Source organism: Setaria viridis, chromosome 7 (genome assembly GCF_005286985.2).
Source record: "Setaria viridis chromosome 7, Setaria_viridis_v4.0, whole genome shotgun sequence".
In the NCBI taxonomy this organism is placed as follows: domain Eukaryota; kingdom Viridiplantae; phylum Streptophyta; class Magnoliopsida; order Poales; family Poaceae; genus Setaria; species Setaria viridis.
Window position 1 is genome coordinate 6,097,138 of NC_048269.2, and position 17,703 is coordinate 6,114,840.

At 44.3% G+C, this 17,703-nt stretch overlaps 1 protein-coding gene across 1 annotated transcript; it reads left to right on the forward strand.

Annotated features, from left to right (window-relative positions):
• The first annotated feature begins 1,506 nt into the window (after positions 1-1,506).
• Positions 1,507-12,389, forward strand: LOC117863805 (uncharacterized). The gene is made up of 17 exons (XM_034747659.2): positions 1,507-1,866; positions 3,502-3,552; positions 4,028-4,114; positions 5,114-5,225; positions 6,358-6,403; positions 6,682-6,753; positions 7,381-7,443; positions 7,532-7,686; positions 7,763-7,827; positions 8,179-8,329; positions 8,552-8,657; positions 8,765-8,900; positions 9,384-9,448; positions 11,328-11,513; positions 11,599-11,671; positions 11,945-12,031; positions 12,109-12,389. Exons 1-16 carry the CDS (start codon positions 1,686-1,688, stop codon positions 12,004-12,006), a joined length of 1,611 nt encoding a protein of 536 aa, XP_034603550.1. The 5' UTR covers positions 1,507-1,685; the 3' UTR covers positions 12,007-12,031; positions 12,109-12,389.
• Positions 12,390-17,703: the final 5,314 nt, after the last annotated feature.

Here is a 17,703-nt window from a genome sequence, read left to right on the forward strand (position 1 = left end):
GATGGAGCGGGATGTTCCCTGCCCATGCTGGGCCGGCAGCAATCATCAGTATCGTAGGTGGGCCTGGACCTTCATGATTGTTGTCTTAGGGGTCATTAGGGGGTCGTTAATATTTCCCCCCAACAACGTGATTGTATTAGTGTTTGCCAAATCTGTTTGTGCTGACCATGAGTTTGATGCACTAGAGCCTTTGTGTGTTGGGACCTGATGATCTTATATTGATGGCCATGACCACACTCAAACCATTGTTGCACAGCATACACCTAAAACATGCCATGACAAAATTTAGTGCTAATGCAACCCAGTTCCATTCACATTGCTCAAAAGACAACTGAATTACAGCCAAGTTCCGTACACATCACAACTCATTTCACTTCCACATTGCTCTCACTAACAAGCCTATTAGTACACCTACACATCCAGCTACTGCAACAGAAATATCCATGACAAAGGCCTCCTTTTCTTCCTTGATCTCACTTTCTATGCATCTTCAAGTTGCAAATTTCAACTAGAGCCATGTCAAGTTGTTGCTTCTTTAGACCTATTTTTTGCTTCAACTCAATACATTGCAATCTCAGCACATCGTTGACCTCCATCAATGACCTCCAGGTTTAAGGAACGCATGTACCTCTTATATTGCTCCTCAAATCTTATAAATGCACACGTCCGGGATCTTCCCTGCAGCAACAAAGAACAAATTGAACATCTAGAATCACAAAATTGAGGGCAACAAGAACAAATTGAACAAGAGGAAACTAGCCTTAATGTTGTTGGGGCACTTGAAAAATGCCTCGTTGTATGTCTCCTATTGCTTGCTGCGAATCTTTATCACTATGACGCCACATCCAGAGCAGTCAACGAGGCACAGTTGCTTACCTCTGTTGCCACTCGCCGTTGAGCTTGACGCTGTCCCAAGCTTCATCGAGCTGCTTTCCGCCCTCATCTCTGACATGCCTGCGCTGCAAGGCCCGCTGCTCACCGATGACAGGTGAGATGAGGAGCGACGGTAACTGAGAGGGCGATGGCAGAGAGAGGGACAGGTCTGTGGAGTGCCTTATCCGCTTGGTATAGCGACAAATAGGGGGACGAGCCTCCTCTGCAGTACCGCAGAGACACTCACATTCGCTGCATGTGGGCCTAGTGGCACTCAGGAGCCCACACGGCAGTGAGCTGAGTCCTTCTGTCTGCAGTACTGCAGAGGAGTTGATTCCAATGCAGAGGAGCTGGTTCCAAATAGGGCAATACGGAATGTCGAGTACATCTACAACATCTGCAAGTGGGCAATGTCGTGCGGGGCGTGTATAATGGTAAGTTTCGGCGAGCGGTCAAATTGTAATGGCAAGTTTCCAATTTGATGATTTTTCATAGCATGCCTCCGTGCAAATTGTAATGGCATAATTCCGAGTAACCCGTAACCGACTCACACGAGTGCCCACTGCACGAGCCGTCCCCTGAATCCATAGCCATCCCACTGCGCCGAGGAAACTTGCGGCTAAACCACGCACGCAGCACGCGGCGCAGACGGCAGCTGCGGCACCACCCTGCTAATCAGCCACCGCCCCCTCCCTCGCTGCCCCAAAAATCCAAATCCGCCGCACACATAAAACCCTAGACGCCAGCGCCCAGCGCAGCAGCATCTCCCCATCGCCGCCACCGCGCGCTCTCCTCGACCCTCGCCTCGCGGGATGGAGCACGACGCGCACACCGAGGCCCCGCCGCACGCCGTCCCGCCGCCCGAGGACGCCACCGTCGACGACTGGGCGCGCGAAGATGCGGAGCCCATGGACTCCGGCGCCGCCCCAACGGACGTTGCCGCGGCGGATTCCGCCGCTGATGGCCCTCCCGCGCCCGCTTCCGAGGCTGAAGGTTCCCCTCTCCGCCCAATCTCTGAATCTCCCTTTCGCTCGTGCTGTTATACGGGTTGTTCGCTTAGATCTAGGAATTGCAGGCCCCGATCTGTGGTGCTGGCGCGCTAGATTAAGCGGTGGTTAGGGTTTATGAAGGTTAGGGACTTGTTTTCGTAGGTTGCTGCGGCGGGAAACGTGGGAGCAAGATGGCGATTAGGTTGTGGCGTCGATCTCTGCTAGTTCGGGTGGGTTTATTATTTTTTTAAGGCGAAATTCAGCTGCTAGATCTTACCTAGTTCACGATAGCTCCTATGGTGAGGTGCCTTGTCTTGATTCTTGCAGGATGCATTGGTCTGTGGTTCTGTGTCCCTCTATGAGTAAGATGATGACCATCCAATGGTGTTAAGGCCTTGCGTGCAGTGTTGCATAGCTGATTGTTCTTCTGTTTGCCTTGTCGATTTGTGATTTTGTGAACCACCCCTGAAATTGTCTACTTTGGCTGGCGTTTTGTTGTTACTGTGTGTTTGATTGTTAAGCCATGCATGGGCAGTTTCCAAAAAGGGGTAGGCGGAGGGATGGCATGCTACGTGGCGATTAAGCAATTGGGGAGGGTGGCGGTGGCACATAGCTCCTAGGCATGCTAGGTGGCTCACCCTTTTAGAACAAAGATGATGCGCACTCTGCGACCAATATAGTTCTGATCGTTTCCATCTGATCCTTCATCGCTTTGTCGGTTCTGTGTTTCACGTAAGTTGTGCCACATTCACCTCCGAAACCCTAGTATCTGTTGCCCTCATGCAGCCACACCTAGAGTCCAGTGATCGAAACGGCAGTGCTGCGCACGTGCTCCATTTCTTGAATTCTTGCTTCTTCCCCACCACTGTGCTCACATGTTCCTCCCCTCAAATTGCCACTGTTATACCCTCCTATTGCTGCTCAGCCACAGCTCATGTGCTACTTCTCTAAGACTCTGATGGCATGTTGGGGACCACCCGCTTTACAGTCCTGGCCCACCAAATAGTGCCCAGAAACGGCTGGCTCCTGGCTTGCTAATTATGCTAAAAGGTGTGGTTGTTAGGTTCTGTCTAGCGCCTAGTCAAGAAACCTAGGCCGTTTTCTTACACAGTGCGGGCCCAAAAATCATGTGTGGAAACCTCTTTTTCTGAATGCTTTCATCTTCTATTAACAGTTGGTCTGTTATCTATGCTCTGATAAATATGGAAAGAACTCCACCCTGCTAGTCCATCTCGATGTCCAATATGATGTACCCATTGGCTAACATTAATGCTTTAGCCTAAAGTTATAAATGATCACACTATTCAATGGGTCCAACAATGCAACCTTGGCCATATTTGAACGCCTTCTTGTTCTGGCTTAGGCTTGCAAGCTTATTTTGTGAGCTGTGTCAATTCTATTTGGAAAGTTCAATTCTATTTAGTATATCAAGTCTAACTAGGCAATTTTTCATACCTGTGGTCGTGGATTATTATTATTGAGAAATGGAGGGAATACCTTGTCTTAATTAATTGATTCCAACTTTCTGGATTCTCTTGGAACCTTTCCATCTTTATACTTCTCCGTCCATTGGAAGATGACATTCTTATATGCATGTTGGAAATAATTGCTGTGTGTTAACGCGTCCATGTACTTTCAGGTGTCAAGGATATTCAGTCATCTCTTCAGTCATTGGAGCTTAAGGCAAACGGTATGTATTGAGCCTGTTTATCTTTTTAGCCCTGCGCTGTTGTTGAAACCTCAAATGAAAGCGTACTTTCTTTGCTAATTTTGTGCCCTGCCCTTGTATTCATGCAAATTTACCAAAATTTGCAACCTGATTTCCTCCATGCCAATATTAGGACTTTTAACTGTCAGATAGCTGATTGTTAATTTTGATCATTTAATGTACTTCTCATAATAGCTGATTCTTGTCATTGTGAAGTGATTTATTATGTCTTCTCTCATTCATCTTAAAGGCAACTGTTTGGGGAGGCTGTTGACTTGATCCAAGGTTTCTTGTATCGTGTATTTTCTTACTAAGAATGTTACCGACTATTGCTTCATGTTTGCTGAGGCATGGTTGTTCCTCTGATGGGTTCTGTTACAGTTTCAAAACAATTGGCCTATAGTTATCCTTTTGTGAGTACAAACTCTTATGCAACCTGACTTTTCTAACACTGCAGTTGCTGCACAAGAAGATGCTCAGGATGTCGAAGATGAGGTAGAGGAAACAAAACGACACTTGAATGTGGTTTTCATTGGCCATGTTGGTAAGTTCAGTTCTTACTGCCTGCTTTCTTTCAACGTTGTTTCAGTGTTAGCCAGATTGGTGCGCAGAATAATTTCTTGATTGGTATGTGCTGTGCTTGATTTTGACTTATACAGGATTGTGTGTTGGGGCTAACAAATCTCGATTAGAATTTTGCTATCCTTTGTAGGTTCTTAGTTGGATGTAAATATAGTGATGGTTAGTCATGGAATCAGGTGACAAGTTCTTTTGATAGATGATGCTTCACAGATGTTTGCCCAGCGCTGGCACACCATGCGAGGGCGAGGGGATTGAGTGATTGACTAATTGGATGATCCACTTTGGCATACTTAACATTGTTTTAGACAATGTGTGCATCATATATACTTGTTTTGGCATTTCGATGCTAATTCTATTGTAGTAGTTGATCTCAGCTTGACAAGTTTCAGGCATCTGATTTGGCAAGCTCATAAGATTAGGGGATTGTTAATAGATTGCTTTATGAACTGAACTTTGAGTAAGAGCCCTGGTCTTATCCAATCTCTCCCATGGCTGAAAAAATTGAAGTACACAGTGGTAAGGATTGTAAGTAAAAAGGTTGCATTTACAGCAACTGCACTGTAGCCATCTGTGGCAACACAATAATTGCCCCATGGCTTATATTTATCATTCCTGCTCATGCTTTCTTCAACATAGAAGCTTTTGCTTCTCTTTCTCGACCACTGGAAAATTTTTCTTGCAAGAGTCTGCCAGATGTGTACACACAAGTTGATTCAGTTTTTTTTCTAGACTTTCTTGTCTGGGTATCAGTGGTTAGCATATCTGCCTAGAAATATCTAGTCTTTAGTTCCAAAGCATCTACCTTCTATTTTCAATTACATTTTCATGTCATCTGCTTATGGTTCTTGGCTGGCATATTTAGTGAATAATACTTGTGAGCTATTTGCTTCGTTATGGCTTGCATGTTTTAATTGTCATAAAGAATTTTGTTAGTCTCAATTTTGTTGTTGCTTGGATCCAGATGCTGGGAAATCAACTTCTGGAGGACAGATATTGTTTTTGAGTGGTCAAGTTGATGATAGGACCATCCAGAAATATGAGAAGGAAGCAAAGGATAAAAGCCGAGAAAGCTGGTTAGATGTTAATTTGTGTTGCAAATAGGTTTTGAGGCACATGTCTCTTTTTGCAAATTGAGTGTTTGAGTTTTATCATGCGGTAGTTTGAACTAGGGAGGTACACCTGCTTATATTACTGAATAAATTGATGCCCATTTTGTATCTGCTTCTGTTGTATTGCAAGAGCTTTCGCGTAATGAGTGCTTTGTAGGTTACTCCTATCTTTCAAGTAGTGTCTTTATTTTAATTCATCATATGAACTCTAAGAAAATAGGCTTAGTATATTGATTGCTGCCTCAGATTTGTAAATAACCCTGTCATTCAATTTTTGCTGAAGGTAGGAATGTGACTCTACTTTTTTGAAACATGTAAAACATATTCTTATTTGACCCATAAAGAAGAAGACATAATGTGCTTTTGTTTTTATTTACAAGGCAATTTCATTTCGTTAGGACAAGACCAACAATTAATGTATTTTAGCATTTCAATCATGCGATACAACATTGTAATCACTAGTAAATATTTTTGAATACGAATCTAAAAACATCAATTTTGTATCACAAAAATGATGTAAGGATTGTAATAAGTCTTGTAATCATTTCAAACGGAGGGAGTTTCAAGTATTGTATATTTCTGGTAAATTTATAGTAGAGGAAGGGTTGTGGTTTATGATTATCGTATCTTGGGAAAAGGTACAAGAGCATGATTTGTGGTGTTGCGAAACCTTGAATGCAGCAATAGCTTCTAACTGTTTGTATGCCTCTGTAGGCACCATATTCTTCTCCAACCCATAAGAAAACAACTGATAATAGAACGATAACTGATAATAGAACGATGTTAGGGAACTCAGTTATTGGTGAACTTAATTCAGGATTGTGGGTTTGTTAACATTTATACAGTTTTTTTTTTCCACCTGAAATCTAGAGTATTGCATATTTCCGTTTGATGATATATTGAGAAACCTGAATTTGTGTTGTGACTAAATGAACTAACCCAACAGTCTTTTATTTTTATTATGCTTATATTTGGAAAGCCTTGTTCCAAAGAATCCTGTCTAACTGATGTCTTCTCTATTTGCGTCGCAAAATTATTTAGTCTTGCATCCCATACAAGCTATTACTTTTTTAATTCTTAATCTAAATACTTTCAGGTACATGGCTTACATTATGGACACAAATGAGGAAGAACGGGTTAAGGTACAACTTCTCATATTTGATTGTTACAGGCTGATAAATTATTTTGTGTTATGTGTTAGATCTCTACTTCTCTGTGGTGTTGAAATTTGTGCTCTTTGTTGAAGAATAGTTTGGTATTTGTGATTTATATCTTATAACCTGATGTGCTCTCCAAATTGTAGTCAATGGCAACATAGTATTTTATTCTGAATTCAGATAAGATCTCATGACAAAGTGATTCTCTTTCTAAGTGTTTTTAGACTTATGATAGTGTTGTATATATTTTTTTGTATGTTCAGGGAAAGACTGTTGAAGTTGGCAGAGCTCACTTTGAGACGGAACACACAAGATTCACTATTTTAGATGCACCGGTATTTTTTTTCCTTACTACGTTACATTTATTGCTTATACATTTCATACTCCGTGTACTGGGATTGTAGCACTAGTTTTAATTACCTGATGTCTGAACCTCTTAGTTGAACTGTTTATTGTTTATGTTACATAACTCATTTGGCTTATTATGTTTAATTAATGGCTGGAGCAACCAGAAAATCTGATAAACCAGTGCCATCATTCTAGAGAGACGATGTCCTGGGCTACCATTTATGTACTTTGACATAAGATATTTCTGAGAAACACATGATTTCATATATATAACAATTAGCCTGAGTAATTTTGGTATACTTTTGGAAATGTGTTATAATATCTTTTCTTTTTTCCCTACTTTTCATTGATCAGTCCAGGGATCATCACCAGTCTGAGTACCTTATGTTTTTGCACGGATTGATTCGTTATTTTTCTTCAATCTGTGCTTGTTCAATATGGATATTGTTGTTTTGTCACTTTGTACATCAATTATTTTTGCACATGTATCAAATTCTTGATTGATGGCCAGTAACTGCTGATGCTTCTCCATGTGTCATTTACATAATTTGTTGATTGAGTTGAATGCTTGTTTCCTTTATGCTTTTTTGTAATTGAATAATTTGGGTTTGCAGGGTCACAAAAGTTATGTTCCAAATATGATAAGTGGTGCTTCTCAAGCTGACATTGGTGTTCTGGTAACCATTAGACATGCTGACATTGTTTGCTGAACTTTCTTTTATCTCATGCATTAATTTTGTTGTGAATCTGTCCTTCCCCTTTTAGGTCATATCTGCTCGAAAAGGTGAATTCGAAACTGGTTATGAAAAAGGAGGACAGACCCGTGAACATGTACTACTTGCAAAAACTTTAGGTGTTGCTAAGCTGGTAGTTGTAATAAATAAGATGGATGACCCAACTGTTAAATGGTCTAAGGAAAGGTATGTTATCCTTTTCCTTTAAAATGCTGTACCTTGTATAACAGGAGGATAATAATCAAATTGATACCTGTTTCAGGTATGATGAGATTGAGGCAAAAATGGTTCCTTTCCTCAAATCTTCAGGGTACAATGTTAAAAAAGGTTGGTATTATCCCACTTATTAATTATCTTCAATCTTAAATTATTGCGAAGGCGCTCATCTTTAAGCTTGAAACTCATCATATTGCTAGTTATTTATACCGAGTGAAATACTGTAGTGTTCATCCGTGAAAATTGTCCCTTCAATATTTATAGTTCCTCGATTGATGCCTGTTTGGATTCATGTTCAAATAACTAAAGCTAATTGCTTTGTTTTGATCACATTGATCATAGACTCACCTGCCTGTATCAGCTTTATTATCTTATTAATTGGTTGTTCCATTATAACAGCTGATTATAGGTACAGCAGCATGTGCCTACGTTGTTTCTGACTGACATTGGCTTTGTTTTCAGATGTCCAGTTCTTACCAATATCTGGTCTTTTGGGAAGCAATATGAAGGACAGGATGGATAAAAGCACTTGTAGTTGGTGGGATGGCCCATGTCTTTTTGAAGTTCTGGATCGCATTGAAGTTCCTTTACGTGACCCCAAAGGTCCAGTAAGGTTAGATAGTTATGCTTATTTTATACTCCATGTACTCTATTCAAATAGTGTATACAGCTTTGGACAGTCACCTGTATATATCTCTGATAAAGTTTCTGCATTATTATGCTAGGAAAACCATTTACTTTCAATCCCTTTCATGGCAAATATGTTGATATTAACAACTCCTTGAATTATTATCTTGATTGTATGCTACATGCAACATCTATATGCTCAATGCAGAATGCCAATAATTGATAAATATAAAGATATGGGCACTGTTGTAATGGGAAAGATGGAGTCAGGCACGATCAGAGAGGGTGACAGTTTGTTGGTTATGCCAAACAAGGTATTCTTTTTCCCAATCCTTTTCATTCCTGCTGTAACACACACTGCATACTTGTCTCTTGCTCTCCTCAAGCCTATTCAGTTTTTTGATACTTTTCTCTGTATTAGTCCCATGTAAAAGTCATTGGTATAAGCCTGGATGAGAGCAAAGTGCGTCGTGCTGGACCGGCCGAGAATGTTCGTGTCAAGTTGTCAGGAATTGAAGAGGAGGATATAATGGCTGGTTTTGTACTTTCAAGTGTTGGTAAGTTTATGTTCAGGAAAAAAAATAGTATAGTAACTGGACACCTAGACATTATGTAGGATTATTAGTTGTTATTCTTTTTTATTCTAATGGCTGTCTAGTTCTTATTTCATATTTCACTTGAAGGACAAATGGGTTGTCAGCCTAACAAATTATTAACATTCTAATTTGGACTTGTTTGTATTGGTCTTGGCAATAGAATGGGTTGTGTTCCAAATGGCTCTCATGGAAGGGCTCAAGTGGGGGTTGGCTGGGCATGAACATGTACTACAATTTTTATATCACTATTGGCAATACTGGATAATTTTGTGATCTAGTAAAGCCTTTTGCATTTAAGAGCCTTTTGTTATTTTTGCTGTGGTGTACAATTGTTGCAAAATATTTGTTTTGCTTCATAATTGAGTGCTGCAGATGTGCAAAGATTTGTATTGTTGAGCTTAACTTTTCTTGCCATGTGTTTATTTAATATGTTTGTTCATGCAGGTAATCCGGTTGGTGCTGTTACTGAATTCAACGCTCAGTTGCAGATTCTAGAGTTGCTTGACAATGTGAGTATGGATATTCACCTAATTTTTTTAGTAACCTTGGAAGTTCTTTAAAATGACATTAGTCTATTGGAGGTTCTCTAAAAGTTCAAGCTTATACTGTATAAATTACAGTTGTGCTAGAAGCTTGTATATTTATCTGCTGATATGCTAAAGGAAGAAGTTCATATTAACCCCCCCCCCCCCCCCCCCAATCTCCTCCACAAGTCTAGAATTTAACCCCGAACTATGAAACCATCTAACTGACATCCCCAAACTAAGCAAACCAGGTAGGTGAACCTGATCCCACTCCAGGGCGGTTTTGATCCGCGCTGGCATCCACGTCGGCCAAAATTCCATCCACATCGCCGCGGCCCCTTCGGCATGTCAGCCGGTCATCCATCCATGTTGTGAATCGAATCCAAGCATGGGGAGGCGGCGGAGGCCTTCTTCCGCGCTGTGCCGCCGCTCCGCGACTGCACGTCGTGAACAGAGGATGAGAGAGGCTTGTGGCTGCTACTTGTTCTGCTCATTGGAGAGGTGAGGGAGGAGACTCTGGTGGTGTATTTGCTTGTTTGGAGACGCTGCTTTGCTCGAGCAAGGAAAGGGGTAGAGGGAAATCAAGTGGGAGAGAGAGGGACTTGCTTGTGATTGGAGTGGAAGGAGCAAAAGGAGATGGATCCATGTGCTGTTGCTAGTTTCTTGCGGTGGATTCGAACTGCAGCTTCTTGGCCTCTTGGCCGTGAGATTCGAGCTGCAGTTTAATCCCCTGCATCAGCACCTTCTCTCTTCGTTCCCCACCGCCCGGAGCTCCACCAGGTGAAGCTACTCCATGCGCCTGGCCGAGCCCCCCCTCCCCGCGGCCCACCCCTCCCGAGCTGAAGCATGCTCCCGGTGTTGCCGCCGCTACCGCGGTCCTGGTCCCGAGCGTCGAGCAGCGACGCTTGCACGTCACACCTGAAGAAGATTGGCCGCTGGCATTTGCTGGAGCTCGCTTGAGCGATGCTGCTATCCATCGGAGCTCGGCCGGGCAGCACCCCCCCCCCCCTGCCGCTAGTGTCCGCCACGATTCTGCCGCGCTGATTCCGCTGGCGGGTTGTGGACTCCAGCGCGGGGTGGTCGATACGGACCCGCCTGGAGCTGGGGAACGCCGAAACATAGGGCTCCGCTCCCTCTCGTCACCTATGAGGTCGTGTGGATGGAGTGGCGACTAACGTGGATGCCAGCGCAGATCAAAAACGCCCTAGAGTGGGATCGGGGGGTTGCGTATCTGGCAAAAACGCCCTGGAGTGGGATCGGGGGGTTGCGTATCTAGTTTGCTTAGTTTAGGGGTGTTAGTTAGATGGTTTTGTAGTTTGGGGTTGAATTCTAGACTCGTTGAAGAGATGAGGGGGGTAATGTGGACTTCTTCCTATGCTAAATGAAATATCATTGACCGTTGTGATTTTGCGTGATTACATTTACGTACTCCCTCCGTTTCAAATTATAGGTCGTTTTAGTTTTTCTAGGTTTACATGTGTTTGTATGCATTAGACGCATACAAACACCTATGAACCTAGAAAAGCCAAAATGACCTATAATTTGGGACAGAGGGAGTATTTTAACATGTCATTATAGCTTTACATTAGGTGGTTACTGGCTGAGCTGGCGGTATCATTCTGCTATTTTGAGCTTTTTTTTTCCCAAAAAAATGTTTAAATATTTAAACAAAATGTAAGAACTAAAATTTTACAAAGATTGGGTCTGTTACTGCTCCTCCCAAGATCTGAATTTTATTGTTAAAAGATGGGTATTTGAAATTATTTTACCATAACTAGGCCATAAGATATTTTTTCTTTACAACTGTTGATTATTTCCTGTTGCTCAAAACACTATTTCCCCTGATGTTTTGTGAATGTGTTAGGCTATTTTTACTGCTGGCTACAAAGCTGTGTTGCATGTCCACTCTGTTGTTGAGGAGTGTGAGATCGTTGAGCTCATAGAGGAAATCGACATGAAGAAAAAGAAAGAAGCAGATCCCAAGAAGAAGAAGCCAAAGAGGAAGCCTCTTTTTGTGAAGAATGGTGCTGTTGTTGTTTGCCGTATTCAGGTATCCTTGTAGGACATTTCTATATCATTCTTATTTTTACTGATCATCCCAGGTTTTGCTGATCCTAATGGGGTTTCGTAATCAGGTAAATAACTTGATATGCGTAGAGAAGTTCTCTGATTTCCCTCAGCTTGGAAGGTTTACACTTCGAACTGAAGGTAAACTATGCATGCTTGGAAGCGTATTTTGGTTCCCTATATTATCATATTGTTTGCACTTCTTGATAGCGTCCGCAAATTCAGTTCTTTTACCTTTCTTTTGAATATATAGTTCTTTTACTTTATTCATCCGAAACATTGCCCGTCTTTATATATTAGTCTGTAATTTGTAATGAAATTCTCGTGTTAAACCCATCTCAGATTTCCATGTAAGATATCTGAACTGTTTGTTAAATAAATTACTTACAATGTCATTTACCTTGATGGTTACAGGAAAGACAGTAGCTGTAGGGAAAGTTGTTGAAGTTCCTCCTGCTGGCAGCCCAACATTCTGAGCATAAGCCAATTTTGAATAGGATGGTAAGCAACCATAAAACTAATTACATTTGATTATCTTTTCCAACGAGGTTCACACATGGAGAAATCACCCTGGGCAGGATAACCATGAAGCGGCGGTGCGATCTCTTGAGATACTTTTTTTGGAGAAGCGAGATTGGTTGTATAATTTTATGGTTATATTTAGATGGGTTGAAATCATCAATGATTTAGGCATAGCCGTCTATATTTAGATGGGTTGCATAATTTTATGGTTATATGCGAGTTTGTAAAATCAGCAAGGATGAGTGTACCAAACTTCTGCGCCTAAAATGTTGTAACTACCAAGTTTTCGTGTGAAGTTAAACATTGGATGACCCCAAGTGGGCAAGTACATTACTTAGATATGCGACTTCCAAGTTGGGCCTGTCATGTGCATGCGTGCCTTGTATTTGTAGAAGGCAAATTCTAAGTCTAGAGGGCTCTCGATTTACACTTACTACAAGAACCCTCCTGATTAGAGCGTACGAGAAAAAATGGAAGCCAAATAAGGAGGAAAAAAAAGAGAAGAAACAACTCGAGAAGAAAGTAATGAGTCGAAACAAAAAGTTTCTCCATGTGACCTCTTTCGGCGAGGACCTCGTCTTCTCTGGTGATTAACTCCGTTGAGCTGACTTAGGGTGGGTGGGTGAGAGAGTGAGGGCGGACTCTATGCCTGTCGGATCTGATGGCTGGGGTACCTACTGGACCCATGATGGTGGTGCGATGTGGGTAAATGGCGGGTGTTGGCTGCAGTGGTAGAGGAGGCTGGTTGCAGAGGGTTGGGAGTGGGGGCATCAAGGTAGGAGCGATTAGCAATGTTGGTGGGTTGTTGGTGATGGTGATTTCAGGGTTGGGAGGGGAGATTTTGCTTGTTGGATCTGATGGTTGGGGTACCTGCTGGACTTGTGGTGGTAGTGCGATGTGGGCAGAATGGCGGGTGCCAATTACAATGGTGGAGGAGGCTAGTTGAGTAGGGTTGGGAGTGGGGGCATCAAGGTAGGAGTGGTTACCGGTGTTAGTGGGTTGTGGGCGGTGATTCCGGAGTCAGGAGGGTTGGTGGTGGAGGTGAGGGAGCTTGAATCTAAAGGTGATGGCGTGGGTGGGAGGGGGAAGGGGGAGAGGAGGTGGTCCTCTGATGCCGCCGAGGCGGAGATTGGTAGCGGGCGGGTGCAGCGCGAGGGCATGAGCAGGGCGGAGGAAGATGAGAGAGCAGGTAGGCGAAAGAAAGACAAGAGGGAAGGCGTGCTGGCTTTTCTTTTTCTTTTTTCTTGTTGGATGGATGGATAATGGTGTGGTTCGGGAAGGGATATCGACTAAATCTTATCGGGGGTGTGGTTCAGGGAGGGATCTCGACTTAATCTTATCGGGAGAGGGCTCTCCTAGTAGTTGCCTCATTTGTATAAAGATATAAGTTAGATATGCAAGTCACAAAGAAGTGGGGTGCTAGTTATATTTGGGGTGCTAGTTATATTTGCAACAAGAGGAAAATCTCAAGAAAATATCACCGCGAGTTGCACACTAACTGAAATGGCTCATGATGTTATAGCTTGCTATTATTCCTATGCTTCTGATATGGTTGAAATCACCCATCACAACCACGAGTCACTTAGCAAGCTCCTGCAGCACGCAAGCTTGGTCAGTGCTGGGGTGGAATTGAAAAGTAACAACGAGGTGTTTGGAAAGTGGGAAATGAGGGTTGGATAGGGAAACGAGAGATGTGATAGATTTTATCAATAACCGTGGATTGAGATAGGGAAATAAACTCGCATTTTCCCAGCCATTTCATTGCGATGGGAGGGGTGTATGATGAGGGGAAAACGAAGCTACACCGAGACGGCGAGATGCTCGCCATGTGGACGCTGGAGCCACCGCGCCGGCTGCTGGAGCTGCCGTTGCCTTGCACGCGCGGGCCGCCGCTCTCCTCGCGTACAAAGGCAATGTGATTATCCCATCTATTTCAAATTTCCTTTCCCATTCAACGTCCAAACACCACCTGAAAGAAACAAAATTAGCATAATCTTTAATATACGAATCTTTGCCAGGGTCTCGGGCCATTCTCTAGTTCTTATGAGCCACGTTGCTCGCTCGACCGTCGGATCTTTGTCAGGACCTTGCTCTAGCCGTTGATCTCGGGCCTAGTTACTCGATGTTTCTCGAGAGCTCGTCGTTGCTTTCCAAGCACCAGGTGGTGAGTGGTGACCGCGGCGGAGAGCCCAAGCAGCGATGCTCCACGCGAAGCGGGCAGGATCCGCGGCGTGCTCGAGCAGTCAAGCTCCGCGCCTCCGCCATGCGTCCCGCAAGGCCTCACCCATCTCACTCCGGACCAGAGGAGCTCCGCTCTGCAGCTGCGGAGAAGATGCCGTCGAGCGCGCCGCTTACTTCGACGAGAGTGCTTGCTCGTGGCACTAGGCGTGACTCTGGTGACCCCAGCACCCTCTCACAGTACAGGTAAGCCATGCGCTCGTCCCATCTCCGGCGGCCTGCGCCAGCGCCGCACGGGGCTCGTTCGCTAGGTGCATTATTCCGTCGCATCTATCTCTTCTATTGTCGTTGCACCTAGACAGCATGCGCTCCACCTCCCGTCCTCCCCTGTATACTCTCTGCCTCCACTGTTGTGCATGTAGCTAAGCTCTTCCATCAATGATGCTGTAGGTGGGTGTCCAGGAGCACGCACGCAAGTTGTTTGACCAAATACCACTGCTGATTGAGGAAGCAGGACGAGGATGCACTACCGGACACAGGTTTTATGCCGAGTGCCAGGGGCACTCGGCAAAACCCGAAATACTCTCGGCAACAAATTCGCCGAGTGTTACACTCGGTATCTGGCACTCGACAAACTTTCAGTCGGCAAAGTAACATTCGCCGAGTGTTTTCGGTCGGGCACTCGGCACAACTTTCGCCGAATGTCCAGAAAACACTCGGCAAACCATTTTTTGAAAAAAAATAAAAAAAGGCACGCCGACACCGTCGGTTGCATCACCAGCACGTCGCCACCATTCACGCCGCCGTCGCCGCCACCACCACCACAGCCGGCCACCATTCACGCCCGCCGCCACCATCCACGCCGCCGCCGCCGCTGCCATCCACGCCGCCGCCGCTGCCGCCGCCGCCACCACCACCACCACAGCCCGCCGACCACCACGAGCTGCCTCCCGCCGGCCACCACCACCACCACATCTTCATGCCGCCGCTTGAAGACTTTAAAAAATTTCTCAATCAAATTGATAGCTTGATATCTCTACTGCAGATCATTGAAATCCTAGCAATCAGCATGTTCATTGTGTTGCTTGGTTGATATCAAACACTACTACGTTACAAGCCATCACCAACGGCCGCCAGTTTGTCACCACCGGTTCTTGGGCGTGGTGGATGTTAGAACCGATGGTGAAAACAAGCATCACCGTTAGTTCCAAACACAAACCGGTGGTGATATTTATCACCGCTGGTTCGTACAAACCATTGGTGAAGGTTTCCTCGACTTGAAATTTTTATCATCCCTAATTTTGATCGAACTCGCGTCCGCTCCTTCTCTCTCCTCTCACTCTTATCCGTTCGCTCCCACACTGTTTCCCTATCCGCTTCTCTCCTCTCAGGCTCCCTCCCCTTATCCACATCTCCCTTCTCTCCAATCCCTCGATTTGTGCATAGCCACTCCTGCCGGCCGCCGGCTGGGCCTGCTCTGTGCCCCTCCCTCCCTCCGCTCACCCCTCACGCTTAGGCTCCCTCCCCCTTCTCTCCAATCCCCCATCTGCGCATAGCCACCCCCGCCAGCTGCCGGCCGGGCCTGCTCTGCTGTTCCTCCCTCCCTTCGCTCACCCCTCACTGGTAGTGAGGAGTGGTGGCGGGGTGAGGCATGGAGGCAACGCTGGGGTGGGGTAACAGCAAGGGCGGCGTAGGGGAGCAGCCACGCGACGGCACGAGGAGCGGCAGCGAGCGTATAGGGGAGGAGTGGCCGCGGGGGCGGTTAACAAGGCCATGAGCTAGGGCAAGGCGGTGCCCTGCTTGGCGGTGGGGCGAGGAGCAGCGCAAGGATGGGATCCGGTGGTGCGCGGCAAGGTCAGCCTCTCTGTGACACCTGACATTTTAGCCATTAAAAGCAATTTAGAAGAATTAAAGGCAAATTATGAAGAAAAAGGAAAAGAAATTGGCTAAAGGTCAAATTCGAGTCAAATTTGACCGAAATTTGAATTTTGAATTCGAAATTCAAGAAAATTGGGCAAAAATATGGAATGGAACGATAAGAGTATTTAGAACTTGGAGATCAAGGTTGGAGACAAAAACCTAGTCCTAAATATCTCAAGAAAACCAAAGAAAGAAATTAAAACAGAAGTGTACTGTTCATTACCCGACAATAGGATTGCAGGAAAACAGCACAAGTGTCCATTTTGGAATTTTATTTCTGCCAAATTTTTCAAATAAATGGATCAAGACAACTATACAGTGATGAAGTATGAACTTTTGACAAGAATACCAGGGTGTTGTTGATCAAGAACCACAAAGGGAACAAATTTAATTTGAGGCCTAAAGTTGGCACTCTGCCATTTTCGGCCAAGTCACTGAATCAGCAATTTGCCTAAGTCTGAAAACAGTGAGAAATGGCTGAGTTTGGAACAAATTTCACAAAAATATAGTGTAAAGGGTATAGGTGTTTATGGGCAAAATGAAATCTTTGAAAGTTGTAGAACATGAATGGATGGAAGTTGGACTGAGAAGAACAAGTTTGGGTCACTGAAAATAATCCCAAAGATAGGCAAATGGCCATATAGGATAACTGACGAATTGAATGAGGTGTTCAAGGTGGATTCAGTAAACTGAAGGAAGGAGTTCAAAATTCCCAACAATTGGATGTTTATCTCGGGCAAGAGTTTAAATATGAATTGTAGAGCTCGAGTTTATCTACAACTTTTCTTAAGTGACTTGTGGACCGTCGGATTCAAAACCGGCCGTGGTGAAGCTTTGAATTTTTTTTTTGGGTGACAGAAAAGCTAATGGAAGGGGAGGGGGGCGACAGAGCAAGCAGGACGTGTCGTCACCGGCGCCCCGCCCCGCTGTCCAGCTCAACCTCTAGGCCACCTCCGCACTACGCAAGCCTACGGCTAGGCCACGGTGTCGCTCATGCACGTGGTAAGCCCTTCGAATATCTACCGCTCCCGCCGCCGCTTCTTACTGCCTGGGTTTTCACCGCCACCCAAAGCTCTCTGTCATACCACCGCTCGTAGTATGAATTTATGAATGCTATATCTTTCCACTAATATTTTGGTGTATGACTTAATACCTTGTTGTTTACAAGTAATCTTTTTATCATCATCTAGAATGGTTAGGTAATAACTTCATTGAAATAAAAGATAAAGTTAAGGCCCTCTTATAGTAAGCTCTTTTAGCAAAAAGTGTGTCAGCCAGTACACCAAAAAGTTATCATGTAGTTCCAAGAAAAGCTATTATATTGGTTAGTCGGGTAAGCCTTGCTGAGTACCTCGTACTCAGGGTTATCCCTTGTGGCTGTTTTCAGAAGCACCGCAGGAATCCAGCGTGGAGGAAGCCCTGAAAAACTAGGATATTGTTACGAGTCTCGCAATACCCTTAGAAGAAATCTTGAATGCTCATCTCCCACCTGAACCGTTTATGTTTAAATCCTAGAACCTCTGTCTAACCTGCACTGTTAAGTTTATTTCAAA